Raw genomic sequence first — 25,537 nt, 5'->3', positions numbered from 1 at the left:
TTTCCGAGAACATAAAATTTCTCGTTAACACAAGGAGAATAGAGAGCAAGACGATTACTTTTATTTATGGCGCGAATATTGAAACAGCCAATGATACGAGTCCACGAAATCCATTGACAATTTTGGAGAAAGATTGACGTGTTTATTTCCCCCAGAAATTGTCACTTCAACTCAGTTCAAAGAAATTTGTTACAGCCGGTTTATTTATAGTTCGTAAAGTAGCGTGAAATTAAATAATATGATCCTCAAATACTGTTTGGGTAAGTTCTTAATAACATTTTAATTAACCGTGTTGAATTACTTCGCGGTTGTTAATTATTTTTAGCCGGCGAGTTTTTATCATATTTTTCTTTTCCAGTAGGGCTGTTGTGTGTCGTGGGGACATTCGCCCTTTATAATGGGCCCACTGACGTGGTGGAACTCACCCCTGATAACTTTGATAGACTAGTCTTAAATTCTGATGAAGTTTGGATAGTAGAATTCTACGCTCCCTGGTGCGGTCATTGTAAGAACCTTGTTCCCGAATTTCAGAAGGCTGCTAAAGCGCTGAAGGTACCTATCTAATTTATTTACAAAATACAGTAGCAACGAATTACCTACCTAAATCTTTATGTTTATATCCCCAAGACAGTGTGCATCTACATTGATATCAAATTTAGAAAATATAGAAAATAATAAGCAAAGGCTTTTTATATAATAGAGTAGAATAGTGTTAGTAGATTATAACTAGACCACTGGTTACTCAAATTTCTGCTGGACCTATTTGGGACTATTAAATTATACATAAATGCTGCATTTTTCTACTTTGCTTTGGAAAATAATCTTCTTCTTATAATTTTATGTAATTAGGTGTATTATTTTCCTAGGAAATCAATATAAAATTTGTCAAATGTGAAGTATACTTATAAGTAGGTACATTGTATATTTTATTTATCACTCACTATTTTTTCACAGGGTATCATAAAAATGGGAGCTGTAAATGCTGATAACCACAAATCATTGGCCCAAAAATATGGCATTAGTGGTTTCCCTACCCTCAAAATATTCTCGGGTGGCAAACACACCCCTTACAATGGGGCGAGGAACGCTGCAGGCTTCATTGAAGCAGGATTGAAGGCAGCCAAGGAGAAGGCGTATCGTAGCCTCGGGCATAAAGCCGGTGGATCTTCTGATAAGGTAAAATTTAGAAAGAGAGTGTTAAATTTACTAAAACATGTGAAATCAAAGCAGAAGGAATACCATTTGATAGATCGAAAGTCTTTAGCATAACTGAAGTAGCTTTTACAAGATACAAAGAAACAATCAATATTTATAATATTTATAAATAAAATATTTTGTATAATTCAATCAGCAGCTGACATTATTTGAGTATTGAGCACACCTTGTTGTCTAAATTATTCTACTAGCCTAATCTAATTTTTCATGATAATTTGGTAGAAAACAAATTATCATGAAACAACACTTAGATATCAATATCTAAAAAAACTAAACCATAAATTATTTACAAAACACATCTTATGGGATAGACAAAGTTGAGTTTAGTAAGGCAAAAATTTTTTTTTTAATTTATTCAGAAAGGTCTTACCTTCACAGGCACTTTTTCACGTCAATTTTTTTTTATCATAACTATATTTTAAACTGTAATAATTAAAATTAAATGGAGTATAATATAATTTAAGTGTTAGAGTCTGCTTAGCCTAAGTTCATGCAATGGTTAAAGCAATCAAAGTAAATTATTATATAGTCAAATATGTATGTAAATTTGTAGCTTTTTATTTTGGTTGATTTAGCATGGCAAGTGCATTATTTTGTTACATCCTGTCATTTCATTTGCCTTTACGTTTACAATTCCATGTTGAGAATCTATACAACTTCATGAGTATATGTACATTGAAGAATATTGCAATATAATAATAATATATAACTTGTGCTGTGTTTGTATAAAACATAATATCTTGTTGTGTCGTAGTCAAGCATCTTACACATGCACATTTTCCACATCTTCTAAATTAAATAACATTTATCAAAGTACTAACTAATAGCATTTCAGAACAACCACTGCTGAGAAGAAATGCTGTGAGAAACTCATTTTAACAGTGCTGCTCTAAATCATAATCATCTTACATCTACATAAACTTAATATGCATCAAAGCCCTTTTAATCCCACTAGCGAAAAGGAAGAAAAAAATTTATCGGTCATTCCATTCCATGGAAGTCAGTAAAAAGAACTTCACCTACGAATACGAAGCAGCTTGAACAGCCACCAAGAAATGTAGTTAGATCAACAGTTGAATGGAAAAGATTAAACGCGGCTCTTTTCCATAGAAGAGTGAATGATGTTGATGATCCACCTAGTATTATACCAGTCAGAGCTCGTAAACAGTTTCGAGCTAAGTTTTATAATAGATACAGACGATATTAATAAATTTGTTTGTAATAAAATTTATCTGTCTTCAAGCTATAATATTGTTTCTAATAAATTTTAATAAGAACAGGGCCAAAGACTCCTTCCAAAGAAAAAAGGCCTTAGCTTTTTTAGCTTACTCAGCAGCAGGAATATGAAAAAAAGTAAAAGGCGTTAAATATTAATGTACCGTTTATTCTATAATTATAAACCTCTCATTATGTATTATACTATATATATATAAGTAAATACAGGGAAATGTAAAGCAAGAAATATGATCAATTTGTGACTTATAAATAGTTATGCCAAGTAGTTAACTTTCTGTTTGTACAAAGTTCATTGACTGGATTATCTTATCTTTACCGAACTCTGAGGCCAATATTTACAGATCTCAGCTTCCGAAAGCCAAAAGATAAGAGAAGATATCATTTCAAAAATAAGTGATTAGCGTTGTAGGTTTTAGATAATTCTATGAAGATTGCTCGAGATGAAAGTATTCACCATTCACACGTTAAACTTTTAGATGAAAAAATGACCTACTATAACTACAATAAATGTGAATATTGTATATGTGCATTTATTCTGAATAGATCATATAAATGCATGTGGGAGTGCAAATTTAGAATGGCGCGATTGTTGTCGAAGATTCTTGTTCGCCTACGCATGGCGCCCACACATCCTCTCGCTTTCGATTATTTTTGTTGCATACTTACGCATATTTTTTATTCATCAACTAGCCAGGATCTTTGTTAACTTATAGCTTCTCGCAAGGGAGACATTCAAAACTTCTAAAGTATATTAATCTATCAGATATTCCACTACTTTCACTGGAATGCATGATCAAATTCCATCAATTTAGGGTTTGCCATGTTGTGAGTATAGTACCGGATAAAGAAAACCGAAAGTTCTGCTTAGAAATCGTGATGTTGCCCAATGTTTTTTTTCAATGACAGTTAATTTGCGAAATACTATCATTGCGACACGATTTTAAATGTAGCAGAATGTCAAAACAGCAACATTAATTATTCTTTTAAACAATCAAAACAGCTACATTAATTATTTTTTAAACTTGGAAACGTAGAATCCTTGTTTCCTGCAGTGAATAATAAACGGATTTTGATGAAATCCACTTCTTTCTTCAAAATATTATATACATTACATTGTGGAGTGAAGATTTTTAGATTATTTAGTATACTTTTTCACAAAATACTTCTGTCTGTTTTGGGATTTTTTTTTAACAGCTAGGCTAGAGAGATAAAGTAAAATATGTGCTGTGGTGTGCACTGCACTATTCTCGCTACGAAGGCTTTAGGTTTTAGGTAGAAATAAATGCGACACTATTTTATATTTACTTTAAGAAATTTTAATTCTTCTCGCCTGTTCTTTTGTGCTTTTCTCTCGTCAGCCTGAAATAATGAGATCTATTAATAAATTATTTCAAATTATATCAATATAGTGATCCCTGTATTCCTAAAAGATTATTATTTAAACAAAATGTCCAATTTCCAGTCGGACTCAGACGTTGTAACACTGACAGACAGCAACTTCAAAGAGCTGGTATTGGACAGTGAAGACATGTGGCTGGTGGAGTTCTACGCACCGTGGTGTGGACACTGCAAGAACCTGGAGCCGCAGTGGGCGAAGGCTGCCACCGAACTCAAGGGCAAGGTCTGTGGATGGTTTCCTTTTTATATCAGTTAGCTCTAAGATAACTGGTTGTAACAGTAGCTTATATCAATATAGTAAGCCGAATAAAAAGAAGGGTAAATATTTTCACATGTATAATATTATAGTATAGATGAAGTATCCATATTCATAAACTGATAAATAATATTATATTTTTTTATTTATCACTTAAATTTTTTATTTACTTCACTATATAGTGTCTAATTGTTTTTACATGAGCTCACTTGGGGCAACTGGCTTTCCGAATTAATAAATGTAGAATTATTACATAAATTCTAATCTTGCCAAAATATGATATATAGAAATTCTTTCTTATCTTGTTACAAGCACAGCCCACGAGATTTCAAAAGTTTAATTGGTAAATAAGCACGTTTAGAAACGTGCACGATTTGTGTTTATTAGCGATATCATTTTGCATGTAGATTTTATTGTTTGTTGGTTAAAAAACTACAAGCATATAAAATATAAAGTGTTCACACGGATTTTAAAATATCCGTTTGTGACAGCCATAGAGGTTGGCCACCTCATGGAATATTACTTTCTAGATAGTATAAATCGTCAGATTTTGAACTTTTATATATTTATTGTTTTGAACTCCAGAAACTGACAATCATAAACACTATTTCTATCATTTAATTGGCGTGAAAAAATGTATCACGCATGCAAAGTGCGTGTCTCACAATTTTTGTTGATAAACTAGCTGTAAATTAACAATGGGTTTAATTAATTACAATACAGACTAGCTCTTATAAACACCTCATGACAATAAAGTAAATGGTCATTTATTTCATATAAAAAAAAATATTTAATAACTGTTTGTATAGGTATTCTTCAAATGAAATAAAAATGTATTACCATCAGGTGAAACTCGGCGCTCTAGACGCAACCGTCCACACTTCGATGGCCTCGCGCTACCAAGTCCAAGGCTACCCCACCATCAAATTCTTCCCATCAGGCAAGAAGTCCTCAGACTCGATGGAAGACTACAACGGAGGTAGAACTTCGAGCGACATCGTGACTTGGGCTCTGGAGAAATTCGCAGAAAATGTCCCTGCCCCTGAAGTTTTGCAGGTAATTTTACGTCTTATTTTTTCATTTCTCGACGATCTACGTGGCGTAATGGTCCGCTATCTGGATGCCCTGGGTTCGATTCTCAGTGCAGGCTAACATTTGTACTTGTGATCATAGATATTTGTCTGCGGTTCTGGGTGTGTTGGGTTTCCCTTTCTCTGTTTGTATCTAGCAGACTCACGATAAACGATTAGTGCTTAGTGTGGGCAGTTGCGCGTTGTCCACTATTCTTCTTCACTTCTTGGTTTTTCTGGTGACATTTTGTGAGGTTAATGACCTGTTTAGGAAGGCACGTGAAGGCATCGGTGATTGTCATAGGTAGTAGTCGTCGATCTAAGTAGCATGCCTGGAATACTTACATGCTTTGCATAATTTGAGCTTTACGTCCAAGCATGGGCCCATAATTTTGCATGTTATTGAGTTTCCAAAGGATTAGCTTTTTTCTTCCAAAGGAGAGTAGAAATTAATATACTGGTAGCGGCGACCAATCTATTTCACCGCCAGAGTCTGAGTTACTTGACGAGTGTTACCTCTGCAAACGCACAAACGACTGGCCTATTAAACTCCTCGATCGGAAATAGGATTTATTTGTTATTGTTTGGAAACAATCGAACATTGTTTTAATAACAACAGGCCATTGTCAGGTGTTTGTGTTGTATAGTTAAAGTATTCAGTTGAGAATTTTAAAAACATTATTAATTTTAAGCGCGAGATTATTTTCATTCTGTGTGTGAAGAAATTCATGTATATTATTAATATAAAAATACACATTACGTATATCTTTCAAAAAGTTTTGTCCTTCCAATCATCATCCAATTAATTTTGTTTTTCTATATACATTTTAAAACGAAAGTTTAAAATAAAACTTACTGAAAAATTTCGCTATTACGAAGAAAAAATTGAATTGCGTAAGTAAAAATTTATAAAACGAACAGTCTAGTGCCGTGTCCGAATTTATGTGGCGTTACTGAGCTAGAGTTCAGTATTAGCGTGTATGCTGTTTTGATTTAACTGGGTTGCGATATGTCGTAAAATTTATCAGCTTTCTTGTATGGATGTAAAATTGTAAGATTTCCTATCCCATTAAAATATAATTTTTTTATAACTTAATAAACAGTTTAAATAAATAGTCTGCGTACTTGAGGCCTCGTTTCCGTGGGAATATCATTATAAAAATACACTATAGGTATGTCACTCAGGAATAATATAGTTCCTACTGGTGAAAGAATTATATAAATTAGTTGAGTAATGTAATGACTGATGTTATTGTACATGATGTAAATTTAGGATATTCAAGTGCGCAACATTCGTGGTAGGCAGTACAAAAATACTGTTAACGTAATATGATGTAATAGGGTAATTATGAATGAAAACTTAATAGTTTTCATAGGTTTCAAGTTTCAAGACTGATAAATAAATCTACTGTTTACTAATTAATTTTTATCAAAAAATCCTCATCAATATAATTACCCTATTACACCCTATTACGTTAACAGTATTTTAGTCATCTAAAAATATGAACGTCAGTGGCAATTTTCAAAGATACCGGATGTATCTGATGGAACAGCATAATAATTAATTGTGTACCAAGATACATATTTTTTAAGGACCTTGTAGTAAGAAAATGCCTGTGTTAGAGAATTCTACTTTTTCATTAACATACTTTTAAACACTTGGATACATCTATTTTCAACCATGTAGAAATAAATTTAATTTATAAAAATACTTCGACTCTAGATTGTCGATGAAGAGACAATGAAGGCATGCGGTGAGAAGCCCCTGTGCGTGGTGTCGATACTTCCGCACATTCTGGACTGCAACGCCGCGTGTCGTAACGACTATCTCGCCATCCTCACCAGGCTTGGGGACAAGTACAAGAATAAAATGTGGGGGTGAGTTACCCTACACTATTATATATGCTATTATCATTGGTTAACATTCTAGTGTCAAAAATGTTACTTGTTCTATGTCGAATAAAGGATATTAAATATGTTTATAGTGCTAACATTATTAAATGAAGTGTCGATGTATTTCCACATTTATGCTAATATCTAAAGTTATGTTTGTCGATAAAAAGAGTTCAGTGACCAAATCCAAGACAATTTGCTATGCGAAGGGTCTGTTTCACCTTCTTTGCTTGCTGATGAAGTATCTGATAGTCTATATGTCACTCAACGAATAGATAGAGTTTAAATTGTGTTTTACAAGTGTTGTAGTGTTTATCCTAATTCTGTATAAAAAGTTTTCTAATCCAAAAAATAACAAACTTAAAAATGCGATCTTTGGCTTTTTTGTAACTGCGATTTATTAAAAGATATTTGAAAAAATATATAAAGGTACAGTTGAATAATTGTCATTATTGTTGTCAGCTGGGTGTGGTCGGAGGCGGGAGAACAGCCAGCATTAGAACAAGCATTGGAGTTGGGCGGGTTCGGGTACCCGGCCATGGCGGTCGTCAACGTGAAGAAGCTCAAGTTCTCGACACTCAGGGGCTCCTTCTCCGAGACAGGCATTAACGAGTTCCTCAGGTCGGTTTGCTCTTCGCTTCTTCTTCTAATAGTTCCGTAATTATTTATTTTATAACTGCTAAATCCTTACATATTATAAAACAAAGTCCTCTGCCGCGTCTGTCTGTTCGCGATAAACTCAAAAACTACTGCACGGATTTTCATGCGGTTTTCACCAATAGATAATGTGATGCCTGGGGAAGATTTAGATACTTTCGGGACGATATAATAGAAAACCTTGCACATAAAGCAAAACATAAAGTTACAAATTTGAAAATTTTATTACCTACCCTCATTGCTGTTTCCAATTTCTTCCAGACAACCATTTGCTTAGTCTAAGTTTATAGTGATACATAGTCTATCACTCATATAGACGAAACTTACAAGAATGAAGTTTTTAGAGTATGATACATACTTTTCATACATGTTTGCTGACAAGCTATTCCATTTTTCTGTCCCCACTAGTCTCTTAAACTCTATATCCTAGTAGTACTTAATCATATTAATAAAATCTATCTAACTTTATAATCTGTGATGGTTCTGCAGTAGTCTTTCATCGTGCCTACAAACCCTGTTGGTAAATCCATCACCGTTAAGAACAATTACCAATATACTACACTATATCAATAGAAGCTGATTTATTAAAAAGAATTGTTAATTTTGCAGAGATTTGTCATTCGGTCGCGGCCAAACTGCCCCAGTGAAGGGCGCCGAGATGCCTAAAGTGTCCAAGACAGAGCCCTGGGACGGCAAAGATGGTGAACTGCCGCCCGAAGAGGACATTGACCTCTCCGACGTGGATCTTGAGAAAGACGAGTTATAAACACCTTGGAAGTGACTTAAAGACTGTTTTGTGTGTGTGTCAGAAACCTTGGATTTCATGGTGTGAACCATGTAGCACATCACTGAATGTTTTGTATGACGTAATGTGTCGCGCGAAATGAGCGTAATTATTTCTATGTAGGTCATAAATAAAGCCGTTTTGTAAAATATTTAGCCATTACATAAGTCAAAGAGTAGTTTATTTGACATAGTACGCCAAACTCTTACATGTACTTACATGGTATATCTATGGTTCTATGTAAATAATCTTAATGAGAGTTACAGTATAAACTCCTATTATTGTTTCCCAGTTATTCATACCTTTGAAATTAATGCAATACCTGGGAACACATGTCTACCTTCTCTGTGGCTAATGTGTTGTGTGATGTTTGATGCATACAAGACAAAATGGAATCACGTGTTAAATTTTATTCTATATCTATGGTAATCACAAATATTGAATCTTCTCAAAAATATATGTGTGGAATTTTCGAGTTTATTTTTCGATGCTTTATATTCTAAAATCAATTTTCATATTTTTAGCGCCTTTTGCTCAGTGTTTCTAAATAAATTGTGAAATAGCTACTGTATGGAGTATGAATGGTGATGTTCATAAATAAGTCTCAATTAGGTTTAAAATTGATGTTTGTAAATGGCTGCAACTCTTCCAGTAATTTATTGCATTTATTCCTAACAAGCAGTCATAGAAATAACTCTTTATCATGAAAAAATAATATTCAATAAAGTTTTATTATATATCAGCTTGTCTCATTTGACATACCTTTCTATTAGTGGTAACACACAAGATTTTTTAAAGTTCACTTAGTCCCTACCGTGTCAGCACAGTGCAAAACACGTAGCACGGATATAAAATTAATACACTTCAATCAAAATGATTAACCTATGTCATTCAATTTCTTTTTGTATTATTTTAATTAATTTCTATAGGTACCAAGACATTAAATCACAGTCATATATATTGAATAGTTTATTTGAGCATTATTTTGGGTACAAAGACAATCTAAAAAAAATCAATAAAAAGTCATTGATAATTCTTAATTACTAATTGGTGAAAGTATTGCTTCAAAATGCAATCGCTTAGCACAAATTAATTTGATAACCTTCAAACACAGATTCATATTTCTGTGGTTGCTAACAAAAACACTCTTCTGCATTTCATTAAAAACAATTTAATACTAAAATCTGCATTGCATATTTTGGATTATTAAGGCACTATTAAAAACTTTAGCCTCACTTAGCAGTCAATTCTGATATGTTATTAATTACATATAAATCAATACAACATTGGCAAATATGCCCAATTCTTAAATTGCATTTGGATTCGGTAAAATATCTTAAAATCTATCTTGAACACATGATACATTTGTTCTGAACTCTTACAATTAATATATTGTTATACTTATATTCACAAAATATCCATTGGTTGATTACATACAGTCTTACTTTTTTCACATGAGCTAACAAAACTGATACAGACAATGTGAAACTTACTGATCTTGAGAAATAACACTTTCTTTTTTATACTCCTATAAGTACATGACTAAATATCAATGTTGCTAGCTGATACTATACATACTATGTTACCCAATAAAGGTATACATATAAGGTAATAAATACAGTAAATAATAAACATCAGATTTGGGAGAGAGACAATTAACTGGACTTTGTTGTAACAATATAATGTAGCCTTTATATTGATGTTGGTTTGCTACTGCAACATACAAGAAATAAATTATGCCTTGTATGAAGCCAATACTACCAAATTGTCTATTTTTCAAATCAAATTGGTATTATTTATCTTGGTAATGGTAAGTTTCTTATTCACAGCTTACAGTGTTGGTATAATTTCAAGCCTTCTACTTAAAATCACAACCAAAAATTCCACAACATTTAGTAAATTAATGAATAGTAAATTATAGATTCATCATTTTTGGTAAAAGAAAAAACATAATGAAAATAAAACATTACAGCACTTTTTCCATATTCCCAAAAACATAATTTTCAAGATTTACCTTAGCCACACACATTATTTTGATAATTCAAAAGTCCAAGCTTCTTTACAAAGCAAAATGACACATAGTTAAAAAAAACAAAGTAGCTTCTCTACTTTGTTTTTTTTTAAACTATACATATATAGTGAATTTTTAGGTAACAAAATGTAGATATTAAAACTGGTGATGAAATTATTATGGGGCAGGCAATAATGCTTTTGGCAATGTTTCTAATTCGTATATGAATTTAACATGAATGGCAAAAGTTCAACTAGTTCAGCTAGCATACATTCCTATAGGGAACATTACAGACATTGCCTATTCGGTTTATTTATTAATAAAGCTGATCATTTAAAGATTCCTCCATTTTTCATAAAAATACAAAGGTTATGTTTCTATTACAATAATAAATGATATGTTGATATCTTCCTAGAGCACAAGAATTTTATATGTATAAAATCAAGTTACTAAAATGTAACAAAATAATACTTTTCTAAAAAGGTTTTAAATCTATGTAGGCTTAATAGCAGCAGTGTATACAGATGCTAATAATCTGATTAAACAGGAGTCATAGACATTATATTGTAACTTGACTGTTTTCGGCAGATTATCGGATAACATGTCACAAAGTAATACACACTCATACCAGCTAGTATTAAAAACACAGTAAGCGCTACAATACCCCACGCAGAGAGACCTAGGCCCCTTCTAGTCGCGTTCTGGGAAGGAATGCCAGGAGATGTGCCCATTAATGTTTTCTGTCCTGAGTTTTCCTTATAACCTTTTGAGGACTTGCTACTGCCACCATATGATCTTGAGCCTCTCAATGCTTCACATGGAGAACATATTTCATTTATTACTGGAAAAATAAATGTTACACATTATGTATAGGTACCATATAAGTGAGTTTGTTTCGAGTAACTAGTGTAAACGTAACTTATAAATGAATGAAACGTCAGCTTAAATTGACTCACCAAGTAATAAGAGACAAACTCGTATGAATAAGCGCATCATCTTCAATTTCCTCTAAGCTCACCAGTAATAGCAGTAGTTTAGATCGCACTAAAGTGGATAATTCGTGCCAAATAAATCCAGATGTTTATCGGCGCATGTCGATCTTATGAATAAAAAAAAATAGTTTTTCTCACTTATATAATACCTAATAAATACACGTACACCTATAAAAAGCAGAAAATAAAAAATAGGACCCCTTTTTAAAATATTTGGATAAAATCAATTACATATAAAAAATCGAATGGAATGCGCTTAATCCTTTTTGATTTAAATTGATTGACATAACTGACTTTGACATTTCTTTTTGATTGTGATTTGATCTTGTTTGATCTCAACAAAAATGTTTGGATCTCAGATTTGATTTGATTTTTTAATTTTTCATGTGAGCAAGACCGAAGACGTTTTCTCTGGTATGTCTATGGTCCTTCATTTCCTGTTAAATGTGATGGCGTGTACTTCCGGCGAGTACGTTGTCAAAGCAAATGTCAAAAAATCACAAAAAAATTACAATGCCGGCGATGTCGCGACTCCAATTTTGCTTTATATTTCTACTTTATGGACTACTAATAAGTGATGGTGTAATTGTAGATACAGTATCTAGTGACATAAAGATAAAAAATGTAGAACGAACGGTAAATATTGCCTCGCAACTCGTAAAAATTACATCTAAAATAACCTTGGAGAATGATGGTAAATCGCCGGCAAGGAACTTTTTGGTGGCAGTGGAGCCGTCACAGAAAAACAATTTGGCTTTCATCGGGGCTAAGGACAGCAGCAATCGCGATCTTCGACTTATGGACACTACCGTGAAGGGTTACGATAGTTCACGATTTTGGCGTGTCGAACTTAAAGAGGGAGTGGGCGCCGGCTCTACTGCTGTTTTTACAGTGGAATTAGTATTTACTAAAGCGCTGCAGCCTTATCCCACTAGTATCACTCAACAAGAGGATCAGATAGTGAAATATACTGGCAACTTATATGTGTACTCACCTTACCCAATCGCATCTCAAAAGACTACAGTAGTTTTGACTACGAAGAACGTGGAATCGTTTACTAAACTGAAACCCTTTATCCAACAAGACGGGAACATCATCTATGGACCTTATACAAATGTTGGCCCATACAGTGAAAAGGAATTATTAGTTCACTATAAAAACAATTCACCATTTTTGACTGTAACTCGGCTTGAAAGATTAATTGAAGTATCTCATTGGGGAAATATAGCTATTGAAGAGGTAATTGAAGTTGTTCATTCTGGAGCCAAGTTGAAGGGCCCATTCTCTCGCTATGATTACCAGCAAGATCATCATAGTGGTCCCGCTAGCGTCCGATCATACAAGACATTGTTGCCTGCCTCAGCCTCAGATGTATACTATCGTGATACAAATGGCAACATCTCTACATCCAACATGAAAGTAAAGAAGGATTCAGTTGAGTTGGATCTCAGACCGAGATACCCTCTATTTGGAGGTTGGAAGTCTCATTACACTCTAGGATATAATGTTCCAAGTTACGAGTATCTGTATAATTCTGGCAATGAATTCTTATTGAAGATGAGAGTAGTTGATCACATCTTTGATGATATGCAAATTGATGAAGTAGTCACTAAGGTAATTCTTCCTGAGGGGTCTACAAATATCAAGCTTAACTTGCCATATCCAGTGACACGATTACCTGATAGTCTCCACTACACTTATTTGGATACAAAGGGTCGCCCAGTCATCACTTTCAAGAAGGAGAATGTCGTTGAAAACCACATTCAAGACTTCCAACTGCGATACTCCTTCCCGCGTTTGTTGATGTTGCAGGAGCCTCTATTAGTCGTAGGCTTCCTGCATGCTCTTTTCATTTGTGTTATTATTTATGTAAGATTAGATTTTTCTATTCACAAGTCTGAACATCCTCATAAGGATTAATTATTTTATTATGATATGTTGCACACAAATTAATATAATTCTGTTTGTATGGGATATTCGTATTTTTGCATTTCGATGTCGCAAATGTGTGGAAAATAAACTTATGTTAAGTATATACATTTTTCTTTTATTTCTAAAAGTTCTGGTCTTATAATTTATTTGCTGTTTGTACATCACAGTTGTACATTAACATCAGTTACACAAATAGTTTGCTGATAATCATATGCCAAAGTAATATTAAATAGGTACCTACTTCATCATCAGCCTACCCTTATCCCACTTTATGTGGGGTCGGTACAGCATGTCATCCACTTCTCCCTGTCTGATGTTAACCGATCTGTTACTTCCTTTTTAGCCATATTCTGCCTAATGCACTCAATCCACCTCTTATTCGGCCTGCCCCTATTTTCCCATTCAATTTCACATCCATAACCTTCTTACAATATTATTTTCCACCCTTCTCATAACGTGACCATATCAGCCTTTTATTTTCCAATTTTCCTATGATGACCATGCCATCGAAGCCTTTTACTTTCCAATTTTCCTATGATGGGTGCTACCTTGAGACTTCCTCTCACATTTTCGTTCCTTATCTTATCCATCCTTGTCACTCCACACATCCATCGAAGCATACTCATCTCCGCAACCTGCAGTCGCCTTTCATCCGTCACCAAATAAATGCTAAATAGGTACCTACTTATCATAAAATATATAACAAAATGAAAAAAAAAGTAATTAATGGATTTACATTTTTATTGAAATGTTATCACATTTTCAGTAAATTATAAATATTTTATGTACACGAAAAGAAAATATTTCCATGAAAGTGTATTTACAGCATTTCATATATTTTACATCCACAATTTTAGAAAATTCATACGTACAATTAGAAAAAAGTACTTAATTGTATACATATAGTACATTGAGAGCAAAAGGACATTATTAGGATAATGAAGATAAACCTGTCTTCACATACAAATATTCTATCTACCTTCAAAGACTTAATAGTATTGGCTGTTTATTCAAACTTATGCGAGTTATGCAAAATGTTGCTATTTAGACTCCATGTTCTGCTAACTTCGTTCTCAGGACCACAGGCGCGCTCGTGCACGGCAAAATGGCAAGTTCAGTGACAACTGCTGTGACGAGGTTTGGAGGAGTGACGTCATAGATTATGTTCAGCGGAGTCAGGTTGGGATTCGAACGCCAATCCTTTAATGGTGAGTTGTCGTCTGTTTTGTCAATTAGGTCGTCCGGATCACCTGGAAGAGTAGAGGCTTCAGTTACTTGCACTAAAGTAGCATTTTGTACTGCCAACCATAGTAGCAGACAGCAGATTGTACCAGACATTCTGATTTTATTCCCTCATACAAGCATGGAAGTTGTATGTATGAATAACATTGATCCTCCATTTATGCTAAAACAATAATTATAGTGGGATATGAAAACAGTGGAAAAACATCCATTATTTGATTTATTCTATTTAGAATAGAGCGATTATTATAATATTTATAACATATGTAAAAATCATCAAAATTTTAAATGTTTTTCTACAATTCGGAAACGCTACCAGCTCGTTGTAGCCGACGGCTTCGGTCTGCACTCTGTAAGATTCACCTATATTTGGAAGCCTGTGATATTCACAAGAACGATGTTCCAAAATGATGATGAATGAACGAATGAAAATGATATTCACCCAGCTCGTTGTAGACGAAGGCGTCGGTCTGCACGCGGTCGCAGAACTTGTGCGTCTCGCAGGCGACGAGCAGCGGCACGTTGTGCGCGCGCGCCGCCAGCGCCGTCTGCGCCGAGCCCAGCGCGCCCAGCACGGACCCGTTCACCAGCAGCGAACTGGCGCCCAGCACCACTTTGTTCACCTGTCACGTATTGTATCGTCACCATCACCCCGTTCATGGGGCACAGCCATTCTTTACCCATAGGGTTGTCACGCAGTGACTACGTAACCCCCGTAAGGTTTTGTGATATTGTATCCTTATCCTTACATATTATTAAACAAAAACTGGAAGCGGTGATGATGTAATGGTTAAGACGCCCGCCTGTGGATCGAAAAGTCTCAGGTTCGTATCCTAGATACTCGTGCCTTGAGTTTGTATACCAATCTAACTCATGTACCTATAGTAGTTTTCATAGAGCACCACTTGCTTTCCGTAAAGGAAAACATCGTGAGGAAACCTGCACACCGCTGGATAGTTTAGTTCACTAGTGTGTATGTGACTACCTGCCACTGAATGGCGGTAAGTAAAAGTCATGTCAGATGCCTTTAGGCGACTTGAATAAAATCTGACACCAATGTTAAAGCAATAACACACTCGATATGATGATGATGATTATTAAACAAAGTACCGCATCTGGCTGTCTATGCGCGATAAACTCAAAAACTGCTGCATGGATTATCATGCGGTTTTCACTAATAGATAGTATGGTTCCTGACATACTTAGAAGTCATGCGCAAAACAAAAATATTCACAGTCTTGTTAAGTAAACTGATGGCAGTGATATCAATGTAGATAAGCAATCCTTTGGCTGACAATCGCCTTAGCATTTCCCTCCCGGTATAAAGGCTTTGTCTATATTATATAAAAATAAGTCAAGGAAAATTGAACCTTATCAAAAATACTCACATTTTTCATAAAGAAGCTGATTGCAGTGATATCAATGTAGGTAGTGGGCAGTCCTTTAGCTGACAGCCGCCTTAACATTTCCCTCCCGCTGTCGTTTGTGCGGTGGCCGACCACCACAGTACTGAAAAGCGGCTTGTCGGCCCACGCTTCTGTTAGAATGCGTTCTATTAGGGATGAGCTGTGAAACAAAAAATTTAATATCATCTCATACTGTCTCTATCATAGTCACGTGTTTATATCATTACACACATGCCTACGCTTTACTCGTAATATTAGTGAGAAGGTAATACTTTCACATTTGTAATATTAGTGTGGACAGGACAGGACAGGACTATAGCAGAACCCCGCCAACTTACACGCACACCAAGTACCATAGCACACCCCACTCGTCAGCCTCGACCCCGCGTATCATCCATTTTTTTTCTCGAGAAATTAAAATAAGGTGTCTCTTTGTTTCTGTTTCGTTAGCAGACTTTTCGGCATAAAAATATTATACATTTACAGAAAATGAACAAAATTACAATTTACAGCTAAGTAATGTACTTATAAGTAATTTATTACTTGACGTGAGAAAGTTTAATCATTTTTAGCTTTATCTTTTTGAGTTTCCAGCACTCACCAGCCAAATGTGAGAATTGTGTCACCGGGCAGGATCTTGTTCCGTACAGCTAGACTGATCGCCTCGCCGGCCGTGTCTATCTGTTCGTGTATGTAGTTGTCTATCACGTCTTGTAGCTTCTTCTTGGCCTGTTAATGACATATAGAACGACATTATTATTATTCTTCTTTAAGCTCTCAGCCTAGGCTGGCATTCTAATGATAGACACGGGCCATGACCAAGTGGCTATCATTTTTAGGGTAGATTAAGGGGGTCAGTCCGTGTGTCGTTAGTATTTATGTTGTAGGTGTCAGTGTCTGTAGAGTCCATAAACTTCCTAACTATTCGACAGGTATTAAGGATTGCTGCTTTCTGCATATTAATATATGTAAGGGGTTTGAGATTGAGTAGCTTGAGGGAATTATGCAAAGGCTTGGGAATGACACCAGTTGTGGACAATACAATGGGAACTATGAAAACTTTATCTTGATTCCATATCCTAGATATTTCATCTTGTTATTATTGTTTCCTGGCTGGTAACGACCACAGACTAGCTGTGGTACCGACATATGGAAAGTAAGCATAGACTATACTATTATTTTCTGCTTGGGCAAGCACCAGAAGAAAATAACTCGGCTGTAATTTTACGGCCGGCCGTTTGCTGACGTAAACCAAGTTTGGGAATGCTTTTGTTTTTTTACCTATCAGCTATATAATGTGGGAACCACTCATTAAAGAAAGATATTGTATAGTGTATTACATCGACTATACTGTGCAATATGAATGAACAAAAAGTATATCCACCCCGGTGAAAGAGTCGCGGCTGTCATTCAAGTGTGACAAGAAAACGAAACTTTTCAATTCAATCATGTATCCTTACGTCATATTCATCCACGGTGTTGGGTAACTGCGTCAGCTGGTGCCTGAAGTATTTGACAGCGTTGCTCTGCGCGGCGCAGGGCTGTCGCATCGACCACAGATACTCTAGACTGGCTGTCAGTTGCGATTCCAAACCGCGCGCGTATTCCGTCTTCGCTGGCAGCGTATAGTCTGTTACCATCTGTGAGACAACATTTTTATTTCAACAATATCTATAACTAGATGTCGCCCGGGCTTCGTTCCTGTGGGAATTTTGAGATAAAATATAGTCTATAGCAATCTTGGATAATGTACCTTTCTAATGGTAAAAGAATTTTTTAAATCGATTCGGTAGTTTCGGATATTACCCGCTTCAAACATAAAAACTCACAAACGCTTACCTCTTTATAATAATAGTATAGATTATACATTTATTGTAAAAGATGTTGAGACGCCTATCTGAGATCAAAAGGTCCCAGGTTGGAATCCCACTCGTGCCACATGAGTTTGTATACCAATTTGACTAATGTATAGTAACTAGTTTTCATTGACCACCACTTGCTTCCGGTAGAGGAAGGAAGGAAAACATCGTGAGGAAACGTGCACTCTGGTTGATTATCAACTTGTGTGTGAAATGGAGATGGCAATGGCAAACCACTCCGTTAATAGTGTCGAGAAAGTCGTGTGTGTTTCATTTCATGTATGACCACGCCATGAGGAATTCTACTATGAAGAAGAATTTTATTTGTAAAAATATTATAGTATCATTAAGTTCACTAGAACTGAGCTACAAGTTGCCCGAGCGTATAGGGAATAAGGCTCACTAAAAACGGACGGGGGTCATACATTTCATATAGACGTGCAGGAAACCCTGTTATTGTTTAACAATTCATACCTTTCTCAAAGCATCAAGCAGAGCTATGCACCTGGCATTAGATCCAGTCACGACTTTTGAAGCAAGCTTCACACCCAACTTAATAATGGCCGGGTGTAAACTAAAATAAAAAAGATTCGGTTATAAAACAATCCTATATCATATAAACTAAATGAATGGTTTCCTCAACATATTAGATGCAAAAAGTTGGTTTCAACAAAATAGTGTTCAATAATACTTAGCGAGAATGTTTTGCAGTAAATATAATAATAAATAATTTAAATTCATTTGTGTAATAATATTAGCATTGTTCAAAACGAATATAAATTTTTCGTTCTCAAATTTAGGTTTATTTATTAATAATAATAATAGTCTTCTGTTACCGGACTTGATCAAGTTTCGACTCAAAAATGTTCCTATAAAATATCTCTGAGCTCGGTGTGCCTTTTGACAAAGGTCTCTTTCAACTGCCTCCATTGGACTCTGTCCAAAGTTACTCTTGTCCAGTTAGGTCTCAATGTTAGGCTTAGCTCGTCTTTCCGCCTAGTTATGTTTTTTATTTATTATTTTTAACTAAAAATAATGATAAAATTGTCCTCCTGCAGGTCTGAATAAGGCCAATGACAAGGCAAGTGATGTGGCCAATTATTGGTCTAAATTAATATAATTTGTCCACTATTTTGACTTGGATAGAAGGAGGATAATAATAATAAAATATTTATGGCACCAGAAATATATCTTGCTTACTTATCGAAAATCAGTAAGTACTTACTTGGAATTTAAAGGCACTTTATTCAATGACTCCTTATCATGTTCTGTTGTGAGATGCTGGAACCAGTTCACCCTGATTGCAGGTTTAGGCTTTGTCCGCTCAACTGATTTCGCTTTGGTAGGCGTACTCTAGTGTAAAAAAATCAGGTCAAATCATTAATTAGTATTTTATGACACTGAATAGAGACGTCACTGCGTCCCATATAAATTACTGTTTACATCTGCCATATTAAGTAAGCAGCCATTTCAATGGGGGGGTTGTAGGTGACCAATAAGCGCTCTAGGGTATTAATGTAGCTAGAAAAGCCCTAGGGTGGTAATTTAAAAAAAACTGTTTACCGCCAATAGCACTGACGACCGACCTATTTACTTGGTTTCTATGGTCGAATTAGACGTCACACCCAGAGGCGCTTGGAGGCAGTAACTTTTGGAAAATTAAATTGATAAAAACAAATTAGTTTTTCATATTTTGTGATAGCCCTGACCCATTGTCAACGCTTGCGGCTGTTTCGCCTTTAGCTAGACCGTTGAACAACTGTATGAATTTCATCATACTGTACCAATAGTTCTACAGCCAATGTAAGAAAACTACACTCACCTCTCTCTTAACCACAGCATCTTCCTTAGCAACCTTAGCTGGGACTTTGACGTCCTTGGGCTTGGCTTTGAGTTCCGCCGCGAGCTTCGCCGCGCGCTGCGCTTCCTGCTTCGCGCGCCTCTCCGCTCGCAACTCCGCTTTACTTTTACCACTTTCCTCTGTTGGCTGTGGCTGTTACAAATATTTTATTTATTTATTAGGCACACAAACATATTACAGACAATACAGTACATAATTTCATTCGACAATAGTTTTAAACTAATCTAAAATCAAATACAGTGTCACAGTAGAATCAAATAAATTATTGTATAAGCCAGCCTAAAAAAAATACATCAGAATAATTTGCATAATGTGGATAATTATGACAGTCGTGATAATCACATATTTAATGCTCCAGTTAATGATTTTTTAGACTGTGTCAAATTTGAATTAAAATACACAGATCAGCATTGCAATGTCTCAGCTATCTCAGCAGATCTCAAATAGATGTTGTTACAAAGCAGTTGAAATCTCAATCAAAATCTAATCTGACATGCACAAACACATAGTAGTTTTCATTTTCATTTCTTAAATACTATCACTTGCTTCCTGTGAAGGAAATATGGCGAGGATACTTGCCACAAGATACATTTTGATTTTTATTGGTTTAATAATAATGAAAAGTAAAAAAGTGATTTCTAGATAAATGAAATGGAATCAGTATTCACAAAAGATATAAAAATTTGAATAAAAAAGGGAAGGAGCTTTTTACCTTTTCGTTTTTAGCTTCTAAATTGATAGCTTGTACTTTATCTGTAACTTTGTCTATATCTTTAGCAACATTTGCTATATCTATCAAAGTCGCAACTACATCTTTAACAGTCATTTCACTTCTCACAGCGTCACCAGACTCTTCACCCTTCTTCTTTGCCTGTTTAACCACTTTCTTTGCAGCTCTTTCAGCTTTAATTTGATCCTTACTTTTATCACTAAGCTGTGAATCAGTTGCTTTAAGTACAGCTTTGTCTACTTCATCTTTTCCTTTGGGAGATTCTGTTTTTGCTTGAAGTGCCTTTGGTGGAGTTCCAAGATTTTGTTTCACTTCTTGCTTTGTTACTACTTTTGCTTCTGTATTTTTCTCTGTTTCTTTGGTAGGATCTACTTTATCTGGAGCACCTTTACCTTTTGCTTTGAGTTTGGCTAGTTTCTTAGCTTCTCTTGCAGCTAATACTTCATCCCTAGATTTCTCCATAATATATTTATTATTTTCTGTTTTTATACTTTTTATTGTAGCATAATCTACTTTAGTTATAGCTGTTGATATAATTTCACTTGGTGCTATGTTTTGTGATTCAAGATTAACATTAAATTGTAATGTTTGAGTTTTGATATCTGCTTTACCTATTTCATTTACTACTGGTAGAGGTCCACTTAATGCCGCTTGAAGTCTTTTTCTCCTGATTCTTCTCTTTTGGGTAGATGACAAGTGACTGTCATTCACTTGTGAAATATCAGCGCCAGCCTGTAATCATAAAATTATTAATGCATAAAAGTTATCCCGTAACCGGCTACCAGTCAGTAGACGATGAGTTAAGAACTAAACACTCGATCAAAATATGACATGAAACTGACAAAACTTGAAGGTACCTATATTATTTGGTCCCAATTTATTGGAATTTAGCAAAACATTTGTTAATTAAGTATCAGAATAAAATGGGAATCCACCTAACGCGAATAACATACGGCAGAAAAATATATAGCTGCTAAATACTGTTGTAACTATTAGCTTGCTAACCTAACCTCTAACATGCCAGGTGTCATATAAGGTAAACATGATGAAATATTAAATACCTTCGACAGTACCATAGCTGCAATCCTTGGTAAGCTTTAAAGTAAATAGCATTTTAAAAATTTGATATCATTTGTAATAAATTCAGAGCAAAGTTTTTGGTCATACTTACGTTAAAAGTGCACGCATTAATCGAAGACTGGTTTAGGAATGAGACACGTATATCTACTATTTTATTTTTTACAGTGTAAAATGTAGGTATCTAACACAGTTAGTACTCATTAAAAGTGCCACATAATTACGATAAAAATATTTTTATATTTTAAAGTGCAAAAAATATTCGGACCCAGAATCAGACAATATTTTCACGAATGACATGGAGTTATTGACTGATTGACATACTGACAGTCATAAACGTCAAAAATTTTTTAGCCTTTTTTCCGTGAGCAATCCTCCATTGTTTTTTTTTACAGATACCTGTCTACCACCTACTTAGGTATATATATTGATTTTCTTTATATAGTGGTTATATGTAATGTTATAAGTCTGGTTTTTGCATTTATATTCAGGAATAGTGGTATGTGTGAGAAAGTAGGTCCACTTTTCGAAGAAATTCTTCAATTTGTTTCGAGGGTTTCAAGATAATCAAATGCATCGTTATTTTCTGTAATAAGTAGTAATCGTAAACCTTAGAAAAACATTTTAGAAAATACATGAAATTAACTTGGGAAATTAACTTCGATTGCATTGCGTGAGAATCATACCCACATATACCACATAGACCACAGATATAAGAACATTGTTTTTATATCTGTGCTCTAGATCGAAGCCGAAGTGCACGGGTTACGCAGTCCTAGTCAAACTTGTCTATAGAATCAGTCTACCTTAGACTGATTCTAGAACTTGTCTATAGAATCAGTCTAAGGTGCGAATCACGTAGGTACAGATTAGGTATAGTCGCCTCGTGCGACATACTCATGGTACACACCACATACTCATGGTATTACCACAGCTGTAACGAGTCGTTGATGAAAACTTACGTGACGTTTCCGCATTAAAATTTTTTAGTGACTTTTATTATTTGAACGACAAGGTGGATGCAACGCTCAGACCAAAGAATTCCCATCTCAATGATGCAGTGGAACATCCCAACTAATAAGTATATTATAAATGCGAAAGTAAGTTTGTTTGTTACCTCTTCTCGCATTATCTACTGTACCGATTGTTATGAAATTTGGTAAGTACACGAGTACAGAATAACCTGGAATAACACATAGGCGTGGACGTATAAAAATATACGTCCATGCACATAGGGTACCGTACTTTTTATCCCGAAATTACCACGGGAGCGAAGCCCCGGGGCGCTACTAGTTACCTATGTGGAGAAGCTTGTGCAAAGTGATCCGCTTGTTTAGACTAAAGTTAGAACCCCATATTATACATTTTCTTTATATTAAAGAGCACATAATATGTAAGTATATACATTTATCTAGATTAAAGTGAAACAAAGTAAAAGTTTGATTAGACATTTATTTTTCTTAAGAAATTAACAAATTGGCACATATAATTAAGATTATTTTTAACCTAAGTTGTATCAAAATTTGGCTACAGTGAGGGTGACCAATACGTTTTGACAAACATGGACAATAAGAAATAAAATCTTTTTAGCATTAAATCTATTTATTTAATTGTTTAGATAAATGCAAAGATAATACTAGGTAAACTTACAAATAAATAAGCTAACGAGGCAATGGACGATGACTAAATTGTGTATGGTTAAAATAACAATAACAATGATATATAGCGAGAATGTTATTTTTACTGCATAATTATATTTTATTTATTGAAATTAAAAATAATAAATAATAATATAATAATGATTTGACTTTATAATCTAAACACTCATTATATATTTACGATAAAGTAAACAAATGCACATCAATAATCTTGAAATCGATTACTAGACTTATAAAAACTTATAAATGTAGTAATAGATTATTGATGTTTTGCCTAACTCGTGTTGTTAATTAAATTGTTATCAGTAAAAATTCTCGCGCCGTAATTTGGCGTTGTAGCAAACACATGCTTATAGGCTTTGGTTTTATCAATTTTACAATACTTGACATAAAATTTTTCAATTAAAAAGTCGATATAATCTTGTGTCTGATTTTTGGGACATAATGCGACGACGCACCCTCCCCAACCTGCCCCAGTTAGCCGGGAATGAATATTCATTTCTTTAGATATATCAACAAGTGTGTCCAGATTGCTATGCGAACATTCATATAACTTTCGTAAGCTGTCATGACTGTCGGACATTAGTTGACCCAGGATGTTAAGAGTTTCATCATTGCTATCACCATTTCGATGACAATTGCCGTTTGACCCATTGGAATGCTCATTTTTATTCGATGTGCTCATATTGCAGATATTACGGAAATCTTCAACTCGTTTGGCTTCTTCATACACGTGCAAAGCTCTCTGTTTTAACTTAAATTCAGTGAGATGTCTCGTATTCGAGGTCAGATACGAACTTTCCATTTCTGGCTCAGTGACTTTCAAAATACTGCAGATGTCTTCTTTAGTGTATAAATCTTTAGATAGGTACTTGTTTACGAGTGATACCATTTCTTCCAAACTATTACCGAGAATATTTTGTACTTCACTAAGAGTGATTATTTTGTTATCTTGAGATATACCTTCAAGAACGCTTATTATCTTAGCAGCTAGCCTACACTCTATTACACGTCGATTGAAATCATTTGTTGCTGCTTTATTTAATTTTGCTAGACTGTGGGCGACAACAAAAGCAGCATCTTCTGGGAGAGCTACGGGGCAAGCAGTCAGTGGATTAAACGTAATATACTGCGCGCTGTTCTTCTCAGCGAGGAATGCTATAGCTTGGTCCATGCCACCCCCTTGAGTGCCGATGTATCTTTCACATTTAGCACATAAAGAGGCAATTTCAGTTTTGGAAAGTGAGGCATTTTGGGCGTGTAGAAAAGATAAACAGGCAGCGCTCACTAAAGCTGATGAGCTGGATAGCCCAGATGCTGGTGGAATGTCACCTTCCACTAATATCAACAGGCCCTTCCATTTTGATATCTTCTCATCAGACATCTCCAAATATTCCAACGCTCCTTTAATCCCACAAATCACGTAATTATACCAAAACGGCTTACCGGTAACATCTGGTTCAAGAGCTATTTCGCATATTTTATCAATTTCCATATTTACATCATCGTATTTACTATCGGCATTTCGTATTTTAATTTCCGGTGCATCTATTGTTGCTGCTGCGATTATAATATCTTGCTCCAACGCCATGGGCAACACTGGGTAGCCACAGTAATCGATGTGTTCTCCAATAATGTTGACGCGACCCGGCACTCGTACATAAAATAATGGGCAGCGTTGAAACTGTTCAACAAATATCCCAAACAATCTCTCTACACGTTCATCTTTGACAAACTCCACGATCGGTACAGTTTCCTTTGTTTTGCAACTCATTTTTTAAGTGAATACGTCGTTTCTTATAAAAATGTAAACAAACTACTGCACGACACGGCTGTAGACGATCGACTGAAAATAAATCCGTCCTTATCAACTCAAACGACGCCAATACACACAGTTAACACACGATGCACTGTTTACAGTTTTAACACTTCAGTGGTATTTTAAGTAGGTATACAATAGGAATCCTCACAATGTACCGATTCCATGCTTACTTAAAAATCATTGTGACGTCTTCACAGCAATAGTGACACCCGTATACTAGGTACATAGAATCGTTATTATCGCGACATAATCGTCGTTACGTCTACATAATCCACTATCAGACACAGTTCTAACTGGAATGTGTAAATACTTTCTATGTTCAATCAGCCTAACCTAAAAAATGCGTAGGTAGCATTCTAGGGGACTGACCGCTCTGCCTGAGAGAGATGCCACATCCACGTGTCTCATGCGTATGAGATAATTATTCAATTAGTTATT

General features: G+C 35.0%; 4 protein-coding genes across 5 annotated transcripts; 2 read left to right on the top strand and 2 right to left on the bottom strand.

Moving 5' to 3' along the window:
* The first annotated feature begins 101 nt into the window (after positions 1 to 101).
* Positions 102 to 9,248, top strand: CaBP1 (calcium-binding protein 1). Of its 2 annotated transcripts, none has more exons than XM_053753136.1 (8): positions 102 to 260; positions 359 to 552; positions 955 to 1,176; positions 3,914 to 4,072; positions 4,952 to 5,161; positions 6,899 to 7,053; positions 7,531 to 7,689; positions 8,335 to 9,248. In XM_053753136.1, the coding sequence occupies exons 1-8, from the start codon at positions 239 to 241 to the stop codon at positions 8,489 to 8,491; spliced, it is 1,278 nt and encodes a 425-aa protein (XP_053609111.1). In that variant the 5' UTR covers positions 102 to 238; the 3' UTR covers positions 8,492 to 9,248. The 2 variants fall into 2 exon arrangements, with proteins under 2 accessions (XP_053609111.1, XP_053609121.1); XM_053753146.1 differs by having other exon boundaries at positions 110 to 260; positions 362 to 552.
* A 2,711-nt stretch (positions 9,249 to 11,959) lies between these two features.
* On the top strand, positions 11,960 to 13,549 carry LOC128674534 (uncharacterized protein). Its single transcript, XM_053753124.1, has one exon. The coding sequence runs from the start codon at positions 11,999 to 12,001 to the stop codon at positions 13,430 to 13,432; it is 1,434 nt and encodes a 477-aa protein (XP_053609099.1). The 5' UTR covers positions 11,960 to 11,998; the 3' UTR covers positions 13,433 to 13,549.
* A 618-nt stretch (positions 13,550 to 14,167) lies between these two features.
* Positions 14,168 to 21,934, bottom strand: eIF2Bdelta (eukaryotic translation initiation factor 2B subunit delta). Its single transcript, XM_053753110.1, has 11 exons — positions 21,714 to 21,934; positions 21,604 to 21,637; positions 20,525 to 21,274; positions 19,774 to 19,944; positions 19,177 to 19,304; positions 18,426 to 18,525; positions 17,553 to 17,732; positions 16,694 to 16,821; positions 16,075 to 16,252; positions 15,129 to 15,309; positions 14,168 to 14,694 (listed from the first exon to the last, which is right to left on the bottom strand). Exons 1-11 carry the CDS (start codon positions 21,728 to 21,730, stop codon positions 14,489 to 14,491), a joined length of 2,073 nt encoding a protein of 690 aa, XP_053609085.1. The 5' UTR covers positions 21,731 to 21,934; the 3' UTR covers positions 14,168 to 14,488.
* Positions 21,935 to 23,053: 1,119 nt separating this feature from the next.
* Galk (Galactokinase) lies at positions 23,054 to 25,537 on the bottom strand. The gene has a single exon (XM_053761649.1). It carries the CDS (start codon positions 25,049 to 25,051, stop codon positions 23,552 to 23,554), a length of 1,500 nt encoding a protein of 499 aa, XP_053617624.1. The 5' UTR covers positions 25,052 to 25,537; the 3' UTR covers positions 23,054 to 23,551.

The sequence above is a fragment of the Plodia interpunctella genome, chromosome 2, assembly GCF_027563975.2.
Source record: "Plodia interpunctella isolate USDA-ARS_2022_Savannah chromosome 2, ilPloInte3.2, whole genome shotgun sequence".
In the NCBI taxonomy this organism is placed as follows: Eukaryota; Metazoa; Arthropoda; class Insecta; order Lepidoptera; family Pyralidae; genus Plodia; species Plodia interpunctella.
This window is presented reverse-complemented; position numbering and strand designations above follow the sequence as displayed.

Bases quoted from the DNA above. Each gene is read 5' to 3' on its own strand.
- CaBP1 (XM_053753136.1), top strand. From the start codon at position 239: ATGATCCTCAAATACTGTTTGG. The intron at 5,162-6,898 runs GTAATTTTACGT...CTTCGACTCTAG, and splicing joins CTGCCCCTGAAGTTTTGCAG to ATTGTCGATGAAGAGACAAT. The intron at 7,054-7,530 runs GTGAGTTACCCT...TATTGTTGTCAG, and splicing joins TACAAGAATAAAATGTGGGG to CTGGGTGTGGTCGGAGGCGG.
- LOC128674534 (XM_053753124.1), top strand. From the start codon at position 11,999: ATGTCAAAAAATCACAAAAAAATTACAATGCCGGCGATGTCGCGACTC.
- eIF2Bdelta (XM_053753110.1), bottom strand. The intron at 19,305-19,773 runs GTGAGTGTAGTT...TTTTTACACTAG, and splicing joins ATGCTGTGGTTAAGAGAGAG to AGTACGCCTACCAAAGCGAA. The intron at 18,526-19,176 runs GTAAGTACTTAC...TTTTTATTTTAG, and splicing joins AAAGTGCCTTTAAATTCCAA to TTTACACCCGGCCATTATTA.
- Galk (XM_053761649.1), bottom strand. From the start codon at position 25,051: ATGAGTTGCAAAACAAAGGAAACTGTACCGATCGTGGAGTTTGTCAAA.